Raw genomic sequence first — 19,711 nt, forward strand, 5'->3', positions numbered from 1 at the left:
GATTCCGAGCATCAGAAGCTCAGAACAGCAATGAAAGCTTCTGATAAGAAATTAGCAAAAGAGCCTGTTATCTTACAGGCACCAGAAGGATGGGATCAATCCTGCAGCACGTACTCAGGCAAAACTCCCATTGAAGTCAGCAGGCTCAGACTCTTTCCCCATCTTAATGTAGCTGCGTTAAAAGCAGGGGGGAAAGCCCTCTCCAGCAATTACTTACAGCAGTGTTAATATACAGCAGTTACGGTAATAAATAGGGCTGAATTCTGAGCACTGCTGAAGGCCTTCAATTCCATTTCATCTCAGTGGGAACTGACTGAACTCAGCACCGCGCAGGATTGGCCCCATGCTTTGTGAGAGCGTAGCCTGTAGATATTGATTTAGGCCCTGATTCAGCAAGGTACATAAGTACATGTGGGGGCCATGGAAGACAATGGAGGAAAAGGTCAGTGGTTAGGAATGGGCAGTGGTTAGGGCCCTAGCCTAGGATCTGGGAGTTCTGGGTTCAATTCCCTGCTCTGCCACAAACTTCCTGTGTGACCTTGGGCAAGATACTTACTTACCCTTTTTGTGCCTCAGTTCCCTATCTGTAAAACAGCATTTCCCTACCCCAGGGGATGTTGTGTGGATGAATGCATTGGAGATTGTGAGATGCTCACATACTACGGTAATGGAAGCTGCAGAAGTACCTAAGCTAGCATGGGAGGACTCTCATGCATGTGCGTATGTACCTTCCTGAACTGGGGCCTTGACTGCAGTGACATGTGCTGGCCTCTGCTGTAGAATCTCTTGGGTGCTACATTGCTGTATGGCTTGAAAACTCCGTTACGAACCCAAACATGATACCCCATTTAGTCAGACCCTCTGCAGCAGTGCCCATGAGCTTGCAGATAAACCATATATACTGTGTGGAGTTCTGTAGAGCAGTGCATCCACTCTGACACTGCTTTATTCCACTTCTGAGACGTTCATACTCCAGGGAGAGAGCTTGAATGTGGCCACTAATTTGCTTCTGGTCTATTATCCCTTCATTTTCAGCCAGGCATGAAAGCTCTCAGATTAACACTCTGCACCGTGCTCTGCAGCACCTTGTGGGCTGCTGATAAAGTAGCTTCGGAGGCTGGAGCGCCAATTTGATGCCTGAGTTAATCTTGACCTTACTTCTGCAGCAAGCCAGACAGTAAAAGAAGAGCTTAAAACCAGCTGATCTGTAGCGTAGCTGCTGCAGTTTGGATCTGATAATGACTTTAATGTTGGGGAACTGGCCCTTTTGCCATCCATACTCACAGTCTGCATGGGGCTTTTGGGAACACAGGGGACCAGCACATATGTTCGCTTGCTTATGTCAAGTTCAGATTAGCTCTGGGCAGGATCCTCTGAGGTGCTTGCACTTAGCCCTCAGGTCCAGTGGCGGATTAATGATTTTGTTGCCCCTAGGCCCTGAAATAATTGCGCCCCCCTACCCCAGCTCACCTCCGCTCCACCTCCGCATCCTCCCCTGAGCGCGCCGCCGGGTCCTGCTTCTCCGCGCTCCCTGTCAGGTTCGTGAAGGAAGGGGGGAAAAGGGGGGAACAGGGCACGCTCAGGAGAGGAGGTGGGGCTGGGGTGGGGATTTGGGGAAGGGAACCAATAGGGGCAGGGAGGGGGCGGAGAAGGGGTGGAGCTGGGGCGAAGGGCACGAACTAGCGCCTGGGGAAGCAGCCTCTGGCTGCTATTATAAATTTGCCTCCCTAGGCCTAGGCCTTGTCGGCCTAGGCGTTAATACGACGCTGCTCAGGTCCCACTGAAGTCAATGGGATTTGAGGACACTCAACACGGGATGGTCAGGTTTGAGCCTGCTAATGCAATATGTTCTGTTGACGTCAGTAGCGTTGCCTGTGTGCCTGCATCAATGCCCAGAGAAGTCAGTGGAAAGTCTCCCATGGACTTTGCAGGGCTTTGGATCAGGCCCTGTGAATCAGGATTGCTCACGTGAGGCTTTGCAGGGTCCACCTTTGCTGGTCCTCTACTTTTCCTAGTTTCCTATAGCAAAGTCTAGTTCAGTAGCAAATCAAATGCCTTCCAGAAGTCTAAGCATATTACATCAACATGATTAACTTTATCAAACTTGTAATCTCACCCTCAAATGATTGTTATTTTGACAGGATGTATTCTTCATAAAAATTGGCTTTAATTACATTACCTTCCTTTAATTCTTTATTAAGAGAGTCCTGTATCAGCCTTTCCATTATTTTGCCTGGGATTATGGGCTGACAGGTTTATAATTACCTGGGTCATCCCATTTACCCTTTTAAATTATGGGCACAATATTAACTTTTTTCAGTCCTCTGGAATTTCCACAGTGTCTTAAGACTCCTTGAAAATCAACATTAGCAGTCCAGGGGCTCCTTGGCCAGATCTTTTAATACTCTTGGGTGCAAGTTATCTGGACTTGATGTTTTAAAAATGTCTAACTTTAGGAACTGCTGTTTAACAGCCTTCTTAGTTACTGAAATGGAAAGTATTTCACCGGCCTCCTATGATGAGTATATCATCTGGATTTTCCCACATACATAATTTCCATCTAGTAATAGACCAATACCATTGTTAGGGTTCCTTTTGTTCCTAATGTACTTAAGCTCTTCCTTAATGGCCTTAACTCTGCTGGCTATAGATTTCTTGTTGTGTCCTTTTGCTTCATTTATCAATTTTCTAATATTCCTAGCTGCCAACTTATATGCATTGCTGTCAACTTTTCTCTTTTCTCCAAATGCAGATGTGTCTTCATAAGTGTTCTTCAGTGCAAGCAGAATGAGCTAGGCCAGTAAGATCCAGCCCTTGGGAAGGGGAAGGGTGCAGCTGCTCTGCCCAATAAACAACCCAGGAGAAAGGGATTTTGTGTATCTTGTCTGCTTATGTGGCTCTCACCACCATAGTATCTGGGCACCTCACACTCTTTTATGTATTTATCCTCGCAACACTCCTGTGAGGTAGGGCAGTCTATTATCCTCATTTAACAGGCACGAAGAGCCTTAAGTGACTTGCCCAGGGTCAGACAGCAAGTGTGTGACGGAGTAGAGCATTGATCCTGTATCTCGCAAGTACCAGGCTAGCACAGTAACTACTCAACCATCCTTCCTCATGGAGCCAGTTTCTTCCTTGCTTCTCCCTTGCTCCAGGGGGAGGTGTAATCTGCTCCTGGCTTACTGGAGCAGCACATCACTATCCTGTCCTGTGCTGGCCAGCAGATTGGGTGATGGAGACAAGACTCTGCCCAGGAGGGAAGAAGTGAGTGTACAGCCCTGGCTTACTCCTGTACACTTGTTTCCATGTCCTGAATAGCCTGCAGAGAAGTGAAAGGAGAGTTCGTAGCCATTGGTCCATCTCAATGCCAATCTAGCCCTGTTTTATTTGGATTTCAACATTGCCCCTGTAGCATTTGGAACCCGGACCCGGAGACTGCAGGAAGTGCTAAGAGAACAGCGAAACTGCCGTGAAACTGTCTAGAGACAACCATTTAAGAGCCTTGCTGAGACGTAAACAAGATCTTTGGAGTTCAGCTCCATCCTTAAGAATGCCTTCAGTAACACGGGGAAGGAATTTTAATGATTTTTGAACCTGACAACATCCCCTGAAATGCCCTCAGTGTGATATGATTACGGTAGAATACCTCCTATTGTAAGGAGACGTGTACGTAACACAATCCAATCTCATGAACTTTCATACTTGTCCTCTCCCCATTTTTGTAATCCCAAAATTCAGTATCGGCTAGATTAATTCCTGTTTTAACTTCACTGATGTAGCGGACTTAAATCAGAGATGAATGGGGCCTAATGCCGGTCTTAGATTGTAAACTTCTCAGGTCATGGATGTGTCTTTTTAACATACTGTAAAGCACCGTGTGCCCTTGTGATGTTGTATGAATAGCTTACATTGAGCACAATAACATTTAGCCTTCAAACAAAATTTCAACACATCAGCACAGTGTTAACTTGTATTTACGTGAAATACCGCAAACTGTTACCCCGTCACACTCCCATTGTGGCTCTTTGCACCTGCCTGGCCTGCATGTAAACAGAGACACATTGATCATCCCTGATCTGTCCTTGCCCCAAACAGAGGCATGGCCAGGTGGTCAGAGCACAGGCCTGGGAGCCAGACACTCCTTTAGGGCTAAAGCTTGCTCCCATTGACTCAAGTGAAAGTAGGATTGGGCCCTATGCCTCAGCTCCACCCCCTCTGTAAAATGGGGAGGAGAAGGGATGCTTCTCTAACAGGGCTGTAGTGAGGGTTAGGTAGGGTTTGCAAAGGGATAGTGGGGTTTTACAGCTTCTGGGCCACTGGGACATCACTGGAATGTCGCTTTCCTGTTTTGTTCCTGCACCCCTGTGACCACCTCTACACTGCCAGGGTGTATGTCAGACAGCACAAGGACTAGGTGTGCCCCCATCTCAATTCTACACTGATGTTGCTTATGCACATCTAAGTCAGTAGTGATCCTGAATGGCAATACCTAAATTAGGGAGTCTTGTTCTCAACTTCCTGCTAAACAATCACTTTGCAGGTGACCGTCCATGATTCATTGGTGCTGCTCTGTGTCGCCGTGTAGCCAGATATGTTCCTGAGTCAGTGGCCCTTTTTTCAAAAGTCCTTTAACAATTTCCACACCATTCTCTACAAGACCGTTGGATTGACTGAGGATACCTGGGACTTGAAGTTACATGCTTAAACCCCGTGCTCTCTAACCAATCTTTTAAATTCACATCCATCAAACTGTGGACTGTTATCAGACATGATCACTTCAGGGATTCCGTGCCTGGAAAATATAGTTTTCATGCACATTATTACATGTTTTGATGTGGTATTTTTTAATAAAACAACCTCTGGATAATGAGACTAATAATCCAAAACATAGTCTTTACTTGCATATGTAAATAAATCCACACCAACTATAGACCGTGCCCTTAACAGTTCGTTGTTTATCAAAATAGGTTCTTTTTTCTGTTTAGGTTGGTATTCTTGACGTTTGACCCATTTTAACAGCTTTCTGTATCTCATTGTTTGTTTGTAGCCAACACAGTAACTCTCAGGCCCTGTGTTTACATTTCTACATGCCCAAGTGACCTTCATGTATTCTTGTGAGCATGTCAGCGTGTAACATCTTCGGCACTACTGTTCCATTTCCTCTAAACAATATGCCATCGCTAACAGTTCTGCTTTGAACTGGAAATATGGAGTTGGTACGTAATGTCCTGGCCATCCTGAGGTAATTAGCCTTAATTACCCTCCATTAAGTCTCATCATTAGCAGTAGCTGCAGCAAATTCATTGCACTTCCTTTCTGAGACAGGACAATTCTTTTTTATCTAGTTGACTTGCACTATGTCTGACTCCACCTCTGTTTCGACTAGTTTTATCAAATGTTCTGGACAATGTGTCCCTTATCTCCTCTATCTTTGGACTAGCCCAGGGCCTTGGTGTGTTTTAGACCCAATATAGGTGGTTTATTCCTTTGAACTATCACACAGTTGATCCATTCTATTTGATCTTTTACCTTCGCTTCTAGTACTCATGTACCTCATAGGAATGTGTTCTCCATTATAAGCTTTTGCTTTGTCCTGTTTGCTCACCATGTTCCCTGGTTTTTAATTCAGCCGTTTAACACTAATATCTGAAACAACATTTACCTGAGTACTGGTGTCCAATCTGTAGATTGTAAGAGCCCATTAGTCTCTAAAGAAATTGTCCATTCATCTGTTCCTTCCGCTTCAGATACAGCTCCTAGATAGAGCTCCTCTCTGTGTTGCTGTGTCAGCTTCCTGGATTACTGTATCAGCATACCTGCCTTGCTTCCGCTTCTGATCCTGGTTGCAGACTTTGGCAAAATGATTGTATTTCTTACAAATATTGCAGTGCTTACCAACAGCTGGGCACTGTTGAAGTCGGTGTTTGTGTCCACATTTCGTGCAGTCCTTGAAGCTGTTCCTTGCAAACTCGTGTGCATTGCTCCTCTGTATTTTTTGTACTGACTTAGTGTTTGCCAGGGTTTTATTTTTCCCTCTTGTCACTCTATCGAGAGTAACCATGTCCTATTTTCCTTCCATTATTTTTATTCTGTTGCGAGTGATTTCTGCTGCCTGACACAGGTCATGCTCCTTTCTCCAAAGTGAGATCCATATCTTCCATTAGTCTTTTTTGCAGCTTTCAATCTCTGATTCCTATTATAATTGGATCCCTTATAACTGAGTCAGTTAACTGGTCATAGTTGCAGGTTTCGCTCATTAGCTTCAGCTCTGTTAGGAATTCTTCAATGGACTCTCCTTCCTTTGTCTTCTAAGGTGAAACTTAGACCTTTCAAATGTTTCATTCTTTTTAGGTATACAGTACTCTTCAACTTTCTGCAACATTGTGTCATAACTTGACCTCTCTGCCTGACTTCGTTGCATGCTATTAAAGACATCAACTGCCTCAAGTCCTGCAATGTTTAAGAAGATTGCTATTTTGTGCTCCTACCTGTGTATCTGGCTAAACTGACTCTAGCCTGCTTCCAACTGGTTCTTCCTGGGCACAGTACATACTCCGAACTGGGACCTCCCCTCCGCACTAGGCCTGGAGAAGTGTATGTTTGCCTGGTTTCATGATTTCTCTGGGTGCAAATGATCCCACGCTAAAACCACGCCTGGTCAATAGGCATCGTTCACAAGTGCTAAATTCACAAAGTGAGGGGAAAAGATGTTCTAGGAATCAGTAAAAATGTACCATGTTCTACAAATTGGTGGGCTCAGCTCAGGGACAGGAGTAGGAAAAGATGGCTCTAAGCCACCTTTTATGCCTCCCTCAATCCACAGTCCAATCAAAATGGTGGCCCCCAGTGTAACATAGAGCAACCTAAGGGCTGCTCTAAATTGTACCAGCTGGCGGTTCCCTAGGGACCACTTCACTGGCTGAGGATCAAATGGAGACAGAATGGGCCTGCTTTCCAATGTTGAAGGGGGCAGAGAGAAGGATTTGTGCCATTGGAGGGTTCCCCTAGGGTGTAACAATGCAAAGGGCACTTTATGAGGACTGGGGATCAAGCTGTGTTTTGTCAGTATGAAACCTGGCGGCAGGAAAGTGCTGCAGTGAATTAATGAGGCAGCTATATCCAGTGGTCAGAGTACTAGACTGGGACTCAAGATACCTGGATTCTATTCCTGGCTCTGCCAATGCCCTGGTGGGGATGGGGTGGGGAGGGGGGTGATGATGACACTTCCTTGCTTTTTAAAGCACTTTGAGAGCTATAGCTGAAAAGTGTTAATGATATCTATGTAGCATTGTTATTAATGGGTCTGTGGTTGCAAATATCAAAACAACTAACCTTCAGAAATGTGGCTTAGAGGCAGCTGGTGTTCGGTGTATATCCTCAGAGCCTGATCTCAGCCCACTGAAGTCAATTAGAGTCTTTCCATTGCTGGGCTTTGGAACAGCCCCCAAAGCACTTGGCATTGGCCTCGGCCGTAAATAATGCATGTGCTTTCCAAACGCAGGTCTGTGGAGAGTGTGGGTGGGAGGAAGTGGACACCAGTGTCAGGAGAGGCTTTGCTGTCAGAGGGACCTTTCTTCTTCTTGCTTCTTTTTTCCTTCCCTTGTTCTCTGCTTGTCCAGCAGCTGGTCTCAGTGGAGCGCGGTGCGCTCATAGCACGTAGGCGGTTGTGGCTCTCTCTCTGGTTAATTGCTTTGACCAGATTTCTGCGTTGCTTCTTTGTACATCGGATACCAACGACAGAAACCTTTAGGGACGCTGTTGAGGTTGCTGAGCCCGAAAAATGACCTTTTAGACTGCGAAAAGAAAAGGCGGACTTGTGGCACCTTAGAGACTAACCAATTTATTTGAGCATGAGCTTTCATGAGCTACAGCTCACTTCATCGGTTTGCCAACTCTAGTGTCCTCTTTCCACGATTTTCTTCCGAGGTACACAAGCAAAGTACCACGCAGTTCACTGCGAGTGTGTTTTTCTAAAGTGACCTTAAAAACAGGTCCTGTTTGCAGTGGCTGGGCTGGGCTGCATGGAACTTGCAGGTCTTCGTGTAGAGGGTTGCAATCAGTAGCAGATACAAATGTATCTAGGCCAAGATTTTCAGAAGTGACTAACAATTTTGGATGCCTCCGTTTCTGGATGCCTGACTTCAGACACCGTACAGGGCCCTGATTTTCACAGGGAAGGTGCTCAGCACTTTCTGAAAACCACACCTCCCTGAAGTGCATCACCCTGGGGCCCTCAGAAATACTATCACTTGGAAAACATTGGCCCAGACGTTTCTGATCCCTCCATCTGACCCTCTCCCATCTCCTTTTGGGGCCGAAATTTGTATTTGCTCACCTCGTTGAGTAACTTTTATTTATACAGGTTGTTTTGTCCTTGTTGGGGTAAGGACAGGCAAGTTTATCTTGTGCCTGGGCTATTAAATTTTCTTGATGATTTTGCTAGCCTGAGTTAAACCAATATGTCCCTGAAATGGCCAGTCATGAGCCTGCCAGCCCTTAAGCACACGCTACACTTTGTGCATATGGTTGGACCCACTGAACTCAATGGGATTAGTCACCGGCTTAAAGTTTAGTTTTTACTTATGTGTTTGCAAGATTAGGATCTAAATCATATCACTAGTCTAGAAATAAAGATGACAACAACCCCTCTCCCATGGATCGTGGACTGAATCCAAAGGAATTCACAAATCAGTCAACACCCCATGAATAAGGGTGAATGGTTTCAAAACACACCAGAGAACTCCAGCCTCTGAGCAGATTGCAAAGCAAACAGGTGTCGCCCTTCGCCAGGGAATCTCATAGAACGAGAGAGGGTGAGGAAAAATATGAGCCAACAAGGGCCCAGGGATGGAGGGGTTCATCAGTTAAAGCCAGTTGCAGAAGCCTCTCAGACCTGGCCTCCATTTCCTTACGAAGAGCTACTAAGAACTGCTCCCCGTCCATCGGGCAAAGGCTGTGGTGCAGAGAGGGCAGCGGTGTCTGCCCCAGCTGGAGCAGAGTTGTATGGACTCCCCACAACTGTAACTTTAGGGGCAGCAATGGCTCAGTGAGAGCCGCCGTGGATGGAGTGGGGTGGAGCTGGGCTTTATGGGCTCCCAGGCAGAGATATCAGGCTGGAGTTGCAGTAGGAAGGTGCAACAGCTGAAACTGGGGCTTGTGAGGTTTATGGGCTCTTCCTCTAGTGACTTCAGGAAGGGGCAACAGTGAAGAGATAGCAAGTGCAGGGAGGTTACCTATAAGCAAATGGTCCAGACAGAGGCTGGAATTAGGGCTACTAGTTCAGTGGGATGTTAAGTGATTAGAGCCATCAGGTAGAGGCTGTGAGAGAGAGAGAGAGAGAGACAACATTGTGTGGTAGAGCGCTCACTGGATTAGGAATTGAGATCTGGGTTTTAATCCTATCTCTGCCACTGACCTGCTGGGGAACCTTGGGCAAGTCACTTCCCTGCTCTGTGCCTCAGTTTCCCCTCCCACCGTTTGTCTATGTAGATTGTAATTCTGTGAGGCAGGGAGTATTTCTTGCTGTGGTCTGTACTGTGCCTAGCACAGTGGGACTCTGATGCCAGTTGGGGCCATGTAATAATGAATGCTGCTAAGGGGTGGTATTCAGGAGCTATACAGGCTTCTCTTTGGTGGTATTGGGCAGGGACCACTGCGAAAGAGGAGCAGCTGCCTTTCCCATGTGTTTAATGGATCCTCGTGTGTCATCAGTCACCGGGTGTGTGGTCCCTGCAGCATTATCTGGGATGATAGGTGGGAGCAGCCCCCTGCGAAGCCCTACCCAAGTTACTGTGCCTCACCAATACTGCACTCCCCACCCCCCCCGGGTCCCTAGGATGCCTGCGGGTATATCCCAGGGTTCTTGGTGCTGCAGTTCGCGGAGTCGCTCTGACGCTTTCCCAGTGAATCGTCGAGGACTCGTCTGTCCTTCGAGGGGGAATGGTGGGAAGGCATTGGAGGGCTATCGGCACTCACGTGATTTAGCCTGCGTCCTCACCGCACAGTAGGTGGGTTACCGGCCGGAGTGAAAGCAGCACCTGAGCTGTGGCCTATACCCTCCCCCAGGCCAGCTCGCCTGGGTCAAAGCACCACCAACCTCAGGTGAGAGGGGGTTTTGCGTGGGCAGAACGGGGGCTTGGGGTGACCCCTGCATAAACTACAGTGGAGAGACACCCTGACAGTTCTGCCTTAGCAGTAGAGGAGGCTTCTTCCCATCTCCCCTTCCCGCAGCAGAGGGCCTGGTGCTCGAGGGCCAGAGAAGGATCCGCCTGTCTGACAGCCTGAGATACTGCCGCTGCTTTACCCAGGGCTCCCTGAGCTGGACCCTTCTGGGATGATCCAGCTTGGCAGAGGAACTGGAATGGTCTGTTTCTTGTAACACCTTGTTAGTGGAAAGCGGTCTTGGCATGCAGTCTGCGCTGAACCTTGCACGGTTATTTCCCCTCCCCCCCTCCCGCAGACAGATGGCTTTAGTTGAAGCAGACCCCTGCTTGAATCCAGGGCAATACTCCGCTTCAGGATATATTTACAAGGGGACAGTAACCAATTAAGAAGCCAGTTTCGCAGGGTGGTTTGCTGAGCGCATCCCGATATGGAATCAGACTGGCAGAAAAGCGCAAGGAGGATGGTTTCTGGCTTAATTGTCATTGAAATAATGGTGAGGGGGAAAAAACCACCACTCAGCACTGGGGAAAGAAGAGGAATCGTGCAGATGCTTTTCTGTAGGAAACAGTCATGCCACGAAGCGCTAAATATAGCACATCCGTTTGCTCCGATAAGTTTGTTTTTCATAATGGACTTGAAAGGCCAAGGGCCAGGCACTCACCGGGTGTACAGTGGCATGGGTCCATTGAAGTCAGTCGCTTTTAGGGTGTGGCTCTGTCACTATAAATAGTTCCTTCTTTTACCTCTTCTCATGGGGTGTGTCATTCACTGCTAGTCCGGCATCTCCTGATCACTCTGGGTATTCGCTCAAGGCCAGCACCCCCTGTCCACAGCTTGCACACCATCGCTGCATCTGCCTGCGGTCCCTCTCGCAGCCTCAGGAACTGCAGCATCCTCTTTGTGGCTCAGCCTTCTGGCTATGTCACTATTAATGTGTCCCCCCCCCCGTTCTGGGATAAGTTTTAGCTCCTAGTCCAGCCACTTCCCCAGTGGCGAGTGCAGGGGACCTGGGCCCACCCACCCAGCCCAGGGACACTCCGAACTGCAGTTACTTACTGCGTTCCTTTGCCTCTGCTATCACTGCATTTCCCTGGGTCAGTTCCCCGCGGCCACAGCACCCTCCTCAGTCTCAGCAGCCTGTCCGGAGCTCCTTCTCTTTTCCCCAGACTCCTGTCTGCACTGCTCTGTCCAAGGTACTACAGGGTTACAGCCCACTCCAGACATAGGCCACCCTCCTCAAGCTCCAGGCAGCTACTGACCCTGCTGTGCCCTGAGACTCTTTTTATATGGGACCTGATTGGCCGTTCCTCACAGCCCCTCTCCTATTGGCTGCTTTTCGTGCAGGCTCCCTAGGGCTCTATTAACCCTTTACTGGCCAGCGTGGGGCAGATGCCCCATCACACCAGTACGTAGCACCTTTCATCCAGAAGGACCCAAAATGCTTTAAAGGCTCTGGGCCTGATTCTCAGCTCTGCCCAAGTTCCACTTAGTACAGAAATGGAGGGGAGGGGAGCAAATATGACTTTAGGTCAACTTTTTGCCTCCCTGTGTTCTGAGGTCACACACCCCCTCCCAGCGTAAATTAGAGCAGTCTCAGGGCTGCTCTAACTTACACTTAGTTGCCATTGGCCCAGGGTCTGTTTGACGTAGCCAATAATAGCCAAAGCACTGTAGCAGTCTGGGCATGCTCCTTTGCCGCATCCACAACATGCTCCCTACACTGGAGACTACAACGGGGAAGCTGTAGAACTGTCCAGGGAATCCCCCTATCCCTGTCCTGGGGTAAGCCGGCCCAGCTCCATTGACCTCAGTGGAATTGAGACCCAGGTTGCTCAGTGCCCACACGCTGCAGCGGTGGGTGCTATCGCAGCACCCCTGATGGAGACATTTTCTCTTTCCCCAGCACCCTGACTTTGGGCTCTGTTTCCCTCCCGTATTCTTTATTGGTTATTTGTAGTGCAGTAGCACCCAGGAGCCCTCGTCATGGACCAGGAGCGCATTCTGCTGGGCACTGTGCAAACACAGAGCAAAAGGACAGTCCCTGCCCCCAGGAGCTAGTTTCTGACACATGATCCTACACACACTTGTAGCTGAGAATGGAATGCTACAAAATCTTACTTTATTTTGAAATCTTGACCTGTAGGGTTCTCTGATGCCACGCAGACTTGTCAACCCTTGAAAGCAGAGGTCCCCAAACTGTGGGGCATCCCCCCACCCCAGGAGAGCACAGAGGAACATTTTTGGGGGTGCCGCAGAGCCCAGTCCAGGCATGGGGTAGGGAAGGAGCTCCACCCAGCCCCGCTCTGCTCCACTCTCTCCCCCAGTCGTGGCCCTGGCCCCGCCCCCAGCCTCAGTTCCGTTCCCGGCCCCACCCCCCAGCCTTGGCTCCCGGTCGGGACTCCGCTCCCAACCCCAGCCGCGGCTCTGTTCCTGCCTCGCCCCCAGCCTCAACTCCTTTACCCCTGTCCGCATCCCCCTCCCCTCCGCTAGAGCCGCGTCCCTGCTCCCAGCCCTGGCTGGTGGGGGGCGGACAGGGCTGGAGGGGGGGACACGACCCTGTAAAGTTTGGGGACCACTGCTTTAAAGGGAAGCGCAATTGGGGGCTGTGCTCCCAGCGAGCTGTTTGCACGTGGACACATCTACAGTGGCGGGTAGAAAGGGATTTTAAAAGACAGCCAGGGACAGCATGCGGTCCCTGCTCCATAGCGAAAGCTGTGCTTGGGCTCTTCTCGCTTTCCTTTGCCATTCTTGTCTGTGTAGCTCTCTGGTGCAGGGACTGGCTCTTCCTGTCTGGCTGTACAGCACCGAGCACACTGCAGCCCTGTCTCAGCTGAAGCCTCTAGGCATCACTGTAATATAAATCACCGCAGATCAGGGCTCTGGTGCACCATGGGATTTTGTTACTTGGTGGGTTTGGTGGCTGCGTTGAGCTGATGGAGGCAGGGTGGTCCGCTGTGTCGCGTATGGGACCAGGACACATGAGTTCTGGGTTCTGCTGCCAGTGCTGCCATTGACTCCGCTGGGCTAGATCCCAAGAAGCCCGTTGCCTAGGGTGGTGTAAAGGTAGCATATCCTGAGCCTCGTTCTGGAGTAGCTGTGTGTGGAGCTGGACCCCGTGAAATGTGCTGCCAACTAGCTGAAATGGTAGCCGGGGATCGGCACGGTGCAGGGCACATGCCAGGCCCCCTTAGCTCTGTCCTTGCCCTCTCACTGGCAGCAGGGAGCGTAGGCGGGTAGGAGCCGGGACATTGGCTCTGTGCTGCTGGAGGATCCTCTGCACTGGGGCTGGTTCTGCTGGCTCCATGGCCAGTTTCCAGCAGCAGCCGTGTGGTATTCCAGGGTTAAAATCCCAGCCGCCACCGAAGTCAATGACAAAACTTCCATTGATTTTAATGGGGCCAAGATTTCACCCCACCACCTGTCCTTGAAGGAGTCACTTAAACGGTGTCTCACTTTGCTCACCAGTGCAATGGGGTTGACTGTGATGGGGTGAAAAGTGCTATATGAGCAGTGCGGGGGATGATCGTTATGAAGATGATGGGCCAGAGGCACCAGCATGCCTCGCCTGCTTTGTGCTGCTCCGGCAGAAACTGCTACGCCAAGTTTATGCCCCTCTGGTTCAAAGGAACCGGTGAGTGCTGGTGAATCTGGCCCAGTGCATGATGGGTGCATCCTGCTGGCCTTCCTCATGTGCATGTTTCCACTGGAGTCAGTGGGACTGCTCACGTGAGTCAAAAGGGCAGGACAGGCCCCGTGGGCTCGTTTATTCTCCATACACTGTGTCTCTGTCTACACGGGTATTCAACGGAGTATAAGATAGACACTTTCTCCTTCTCCAAGTAGCTCACTGGCATTCTAACATTAACCTGGAATTTGTCACTGCTGTTCAATAATGGCTGTGTTGTAAACGGCTGTAGAGAGGAGGCCTTGATTGAAAACCCACCTTCTTGTCTAGGTAGAGGCAGGTTAGCACCTTGAGGATTATTTGAGCTCGTTGTCTGGGACCCTGTGCTCCCCCCCTTTTAGGTGTGACCCATAAGACTTAACACAGCCCTGGGTGCATGTGTTTGTGTCTGACTCTCCTGATCTCACACAGCCTGACGGGAGAGAGACTGACTCACTGTTTGCCTTTCAGGTGGGGCTGCGTTAATGTTAGAGTTCACCTGGCTTCCCTCAGTCAGAGCCAGGCAGTGAGGGGGTGTGGGTGTGTGTGTGTGATAAACCATCCTTGTGGGGAATGCCTGCTCTGGGCCTTCCAGGGTCAGTGACCATGTTGCTGCTTCCTCCCTTCCCCTTTCCCTCTGAAATTAAAAACATTGTGGTGACATTCACCTCTGCATCTGTAATGTGCCCTCTTCCAGAAATCCATCTACAGAAAAAAAAAAGGGGGAGGGGGGTCCTTGGTGTTTTTCATGGCTTTTCCTAGCCCTTTTCCTTCAGCCTTTACATCTCACCCTCCTGCTTCAGCGCTTCGGCTGCCCCTGCTGGTATCATCTCAAGAGCATGGGGACGGACCTACATTAGGGGTGACTAGGAGGTGAGAGCAGATGATCACAATCTTCTTGTCTAGCCTAGGAACCTACGACTCTTCCCCCTGAGTACGTGCCAAAGTCTCCCCCCGAGGCAAATCAAAACCATGTGTTTATTTGTGTTTTGTGGTAGTGCCTAGGAGCGCTAGTCGAGCAGGGACCCCGTTGTGCTGGGTACTGTACAAAGACATAAAGACCCCCCCCCCAGAGAGCTTGGAGTCAAAGGAAAAGGGGCCTTTCCCCACAATCCCTATGTGCCCAGACCTCCCCTGCACTTCAGGGCGTAAAGGCTGCTGGGCAGAACCCTTGCTTAAGACTTTCAAAGCAGTCTAGGGGATTTAGGATGTTTCTTCACGGCAGAGTGAACTCAGGTTAGCCTAGCCCAGGCCGGAGCAGTCACGCTGCAAAGTCATACACCAGTAACTGTGTCCTCACTGGTGCTGTGCTACCCGGGGGCGTCTGGGGCCACATCCCAGGGGTTTTGTGCTGCAGTACACTGAGCTGCTCCGTGGTTCTTCCCCATTGAAGTAACTTGGTCCCATGGGGGAATTGTGGGAAGGCATTGGAGGACCATTGACATTCGAAGGATTTAGCCTGCATCCTCACTGCAAAGTGGGCAGGTTACCAGCCCTAGTGAAAGCATCACCCAGGCTCTAGACCCTCAGCTGGGCCAGCTAACCCAGGTAGAAAGCACCACCAAATGCAGGTCGGGAGGCTTTATTGTGTCCAGAGGGGGTTGGAACAACCCCTGCGTAAGAGCCTGAGTTAACTCTGCAGTGAAGACAGCCCTTAGACACGTGTTCCTTGAGTTTGGATAGAAGATATGTCTCAATCCCCTGGGCTGCCTTGCAGGTCTCACCCCTGGGAAGGCAACACTGTTCTCTCAGGGAGATCCAGGCCCCCTATCTCCTACAGGCCTGTGTTCTCTGTTGCCTCCTCCCCTGTTATATGCAATGGTCTGGTCCGGGGTGTCGGGGGGACTCAGTTTGAGGGAGATGCCAGCTGGCCCCAGCTCAGGTCTCCTGCCCTCTCATCCCCACCTCCTCCAGATCTGTGGCTCCATCCCATCCACTTCCCTGCGCTAGCCTGTCACAGAGTGGGATTCCCTCTCCCTGGATTCTTGCTGCCAGCAGTCCTCTGGCACACCAGCACCCAGCGCTTTTTGTGCAACGTGCTTTAGAAACGTTTGTTCCCCTTAGCATAAGGCTTTTCCCCAAGCCTTTACCTATTACCAGGGGGTGAGGGGTGGGGGGGGATGATCTCACTTCTCTGGCCTCCCCCTCCCTGCCTCTCCTTTAACTGTTTCCAGCTAATGAGCTGAATCATCCCACTAATAAGTTAATCCCTTAATACTTAAACTATTACCCCCTCAAAGTGGGGATGCTTTCTAAGTCCACACTCAGCCCTTGGCTGCTCACCCTCTGTCCTGTTGCCCCATAAGTAAAGAGCTGGTGGGAACGTGCTTTTCATGTGTTTCATGCCTATTTTCTGTTTATCACACCACAAGCTCCATTGTTTATGAAATCCACAACAGCCACGGAAATTAAATAGAGGCTTAGTGACTGCTCTAACTGAGAGTTAAACAAATGGCTTGATTTCTGATGGTAGAAGACTCTTTAATCTAGCAGGAGGGAGAGCCAGCCGTTGGAAACTGAAGCTAGACAAATTCAGACTAGAAATGAGGCACACTGTTTTGAACCGTAAGGGGATGAACCATAGGAGCAGTTTACCTAGCGACATGGTGGATTCGCCATCAGTTAAACTCCTTACGTGAAGACTGGAGATCTCTCTGAAAGATGTGCTCTAGCTCAACCACAAGTTATGGGCTTGATGTAGAAATCACTGGCTGAGGTCCCCTGGCTTTTTGTTACGTAGGAGGTCAGACTAGATGGCCTTTAATTCTATAAATCTGGGGCAGGCTGCCCCTGTTGGGCGGTGGCAAGACCATGGCTGGCATATTGCATTACTGGGAAGATGTCAAAAAATCGAAAGATGGGGGGAGTTGTGCCGAAACCAAAGCGGTCCTTGTCCATGACAGGCTCTAGGGTGCCACTGCAATACAAATAATAACCAATAATAATAACAGCCAAAGCCAGGAAGGAGCTGGAGGGGTTGACTTGTTAGGAAAGGCTAAAAGAGGAAAATATCTGCTACTCGGCTACGTGAAACCTGAGGTTAGGAGCAGAGGGATACAATCCATTTATCTGAAGAGTGCAAAGAGCAAGGCAGGAGAAAAGGGTGCAGTTAGGATCAGTGGAATGCATCCGAATAGCAGGGAAAGCCCCTTCCAAGCACAGAAGTCTGTTAGACCTTGTCTGCTCTGTGGCTTTTTAGCATTTCTCCCATTAATGGTATAGTAGTGCTGGTTCAGCTGCACTCATTGCTAACAGATACAGAATCATTTCTTTGTATTCTTTGTATCACAGTGGCAGCTAGAGGGCCCAGCTGAGATAAGGGCTCTGCTGTGCCAAGCACAATGCCGTACACGTGTTGTAGACAAGAGACTAGAGTCTGCCTTGTTTCGCTGCAGATCTAACACACTTTCTGCAAAAGGTGTGTTGTAAATGGTTTGGCCCTTTCAGCTCGAGCAGCCGCCAGGTGGTGGTGCTTGGCACCAAGGGGCAGTTTCTGCTCTCAGTTGCACCTGGGGATGGCCCTGATCCCGCGTGGTCCTCAAGCACATGAGTTGTCTTGTAAAAGTATTGGGGCTTCTCATGAGCAAGTCACACGTGGGCTCGGATACCTTGCTAAATTAGGGCATAAATCTGGAGCGCCTCCACTGAAGTCAGTGGAGTGACACCAGTGCAGTGGAGAGAAGAATTTGGTCCTTGGTTTCATCCACAGGTTGATTTCCTTGTCTGGACAGGATGTTAGCTGGAGTTGGGGGGGTGTGTGTGTGTGTGTGCGCGTGCGTGCGTGCGCGCTGGGGGAGGGGTACGCCATGCCATTAATGAAGACAAGGGTAATCCCAATTCTCAAGCCTAACCCTGCTTCCCATTCACCTTTTGTGGGGTTTTTTTTTCTCTCTTCCTCTAGGAGATCTGTGACGACCCCTATCTCTTTGTGGATGGAATCAGTTCCCATGACTTGCACCAGGGCCATGTTGGGAACTGCTGGTTCGTAGCAGCCTGCTCCTCTCTGGCCTCCCGGGAATCTCTGTGGCAGAAGGTAGGGAAGTCCTTGCGCTTGGTGAAAGCACCTTTGCAAAGCTTTGGTGTCACCGTGTTCAGGAAGTTAACAGGTCGTCTCCTGAATAATGTCTCCTGTTAGAAAATGGTTTACAGTTATACAGGCCTGATTCTCCTCACACTTAAATTGGTGTAAATCAGAAGTGACTCCACTGATCTCTGTGTCACCACACCAGATCTGATTCTTTGGGTCAGATGCTTAACTGGTGTAAATCGGGGTTTACATCACCTGAGGATTTTGGCCCTTTCTTTGTTTTAATGAATTAACACCAGAACCAAGCTCAGGTTGTATATTTAGGATCCAGATTTTACGCACACCAAGTTTCAGGATGTTTGGATCCAGAGGTTTGATTTGGCCCCATCTTTGTTTATATCTAATCTCTCTCTTGTTATTTAAATTGCACCCATCTCTGTAATATTTGAATTAACGCAGCTCAGACACTGTGGCCCTGGGCAGAATGCAGAGGTTCTCATGACCGTTTTAATTACATATGGGGATTCTGTCCCCTGAGTTGTTGTCAGGCACCCCATGGCCTGGAGCTGGGTCGGGGAAGATGGGAATCTAACCCACAGTATGGTTAATCGCCTGTTGCTATATTTGAGCATCTACAAAGGATATGTGAGAGGAAGGTAAATCAGGGCTGAAGCTTGACTTAGGCTTTGTCTACACTAGCACTTTTGTTGGTAAAACTTTTGGTGGTCGGGGTGTGGAAAAACACCCCCCCCCACCCCCCGACTGACACAAGTTTCACCGACAAAAGTGCGGTGTAAATGCAGCTTACAGAAGGCTTTCCTAGATGCCAGCAGCAGTAGGCAGCCAGTGGTGCCCTCTAGAGGTGTCAGACAGTAATGCCTGCCTTCCCCTTGTCTCTGTGTGCTGTAATGCAATGCAATGCATTCCTGCCGCTCCTGTAGAATATTCCCACCTTGCAGCACTGTTTGCGAAAGCAGCCCCTGCTCTGTGGGTGGGCTGTGGGCAGGATGGGTTGCTGCTGCTGGGTGGCAGAGGGACCGTGGTGGCAAGCACAAGGTGGAATTTCGTGAGAGGCAGTTACATTAATATGAGAAAAATGGTATAACAGGAATGCTATGATGGAGGGAGCGAGGCATCTAATGGCTTTTAAAAACTACAAAACTTATAGAAAATAATGAGTCCCCTCTATCCACAGTTCTGCAGCCTCTGCCATCTCCAAAACACATGCTCACATCATCTCTGGGCACGTTCCTCTCTCTGCATCTCCTGTCCTGTAAAGTTGCCTGGAAGAGAAACTTGGGGCAGGCTATACACTGAGGGCCAGATCATTAATCGATGCCAACAGAGTGATGCTGATATACATCAGTTGAGGATCTGGTCTCAAATCTTGAGATTCAATCGAGAAGCTAACCGGGGGCCCCAGACTGACTGTAGGCGGGTTGGTTCAAGGAATGCAAGCAGCTACGTAGCATGGGCCCTTTGTGGTTGTGTGTGATTTACACCCTGGAACATGAGTTTTGATTATTCTTATCTTAGCTAGTTCCTGTATTACAGGCAGAGACGGATTAAGGTCTCCTGGGGCCCTGGGCCGGAGCAAGTGGGGGGGGCCCCAGCGCCAGAACCATGGTCCTGCCCCACCCCTTCAGCCTGAGGTCCCACCCCTGTTCTCCCCATTCCACCCCTTCCCCTGTGGCCCCGCCCACAGCCCCACCCATTCCACCCCTTATCCGTGGCCCCACACCCCCGCTCGCTCTTTTCCAGGCCCTGCCTCCCCACTGTCGCCCTGAGACTGGAGAAGCTCTATGCCCTCAATGTGGTCCCAGGGCCGTGGCAGGAAGCGAGAGCTCCTCTAGCCC

General features: G+C 49.7%; 1 protein-coding gene across 6 annotated transcripts in view; it reads left to right on the plus strand.

The window, feature by feature from the left end:
* The window catches only part of CAPN5 (calpain 5), a 137,636-nt gene that overhangs the window by 58,783 nt on the left and 59,142 nt on the right, over positions 1–19,711 (plus strand). For all 6 annotated transcript variants that reach the window (XM_037884804.2, XM_037884735.2, XM_037884598.2 and 3 more), the window contains one exon: positions 17,730–17,861. In XM_037884804.2, coding sequence (XP_037740732.1) covers positions 17,730–17,861 — 132 coding nt within the window. The remainder of the gene's footprint in view (positions 1–17,729; positions 17,862–19,711) is intronic.

Source organism: Chelonia mydas, chromosome 1 (assembly GCF_015237465.2).
Source record: "Chelonia mydas isolate rCheMyd1 chromosome 1, rCheMyd1.pri.v2, whole genome shotgun sequence".
Lineage (NCBI taxonomy): Eukaryota > Metazoa > Chordata > Testudines > Cheloniidae > Chelonia > Chelonia mydas.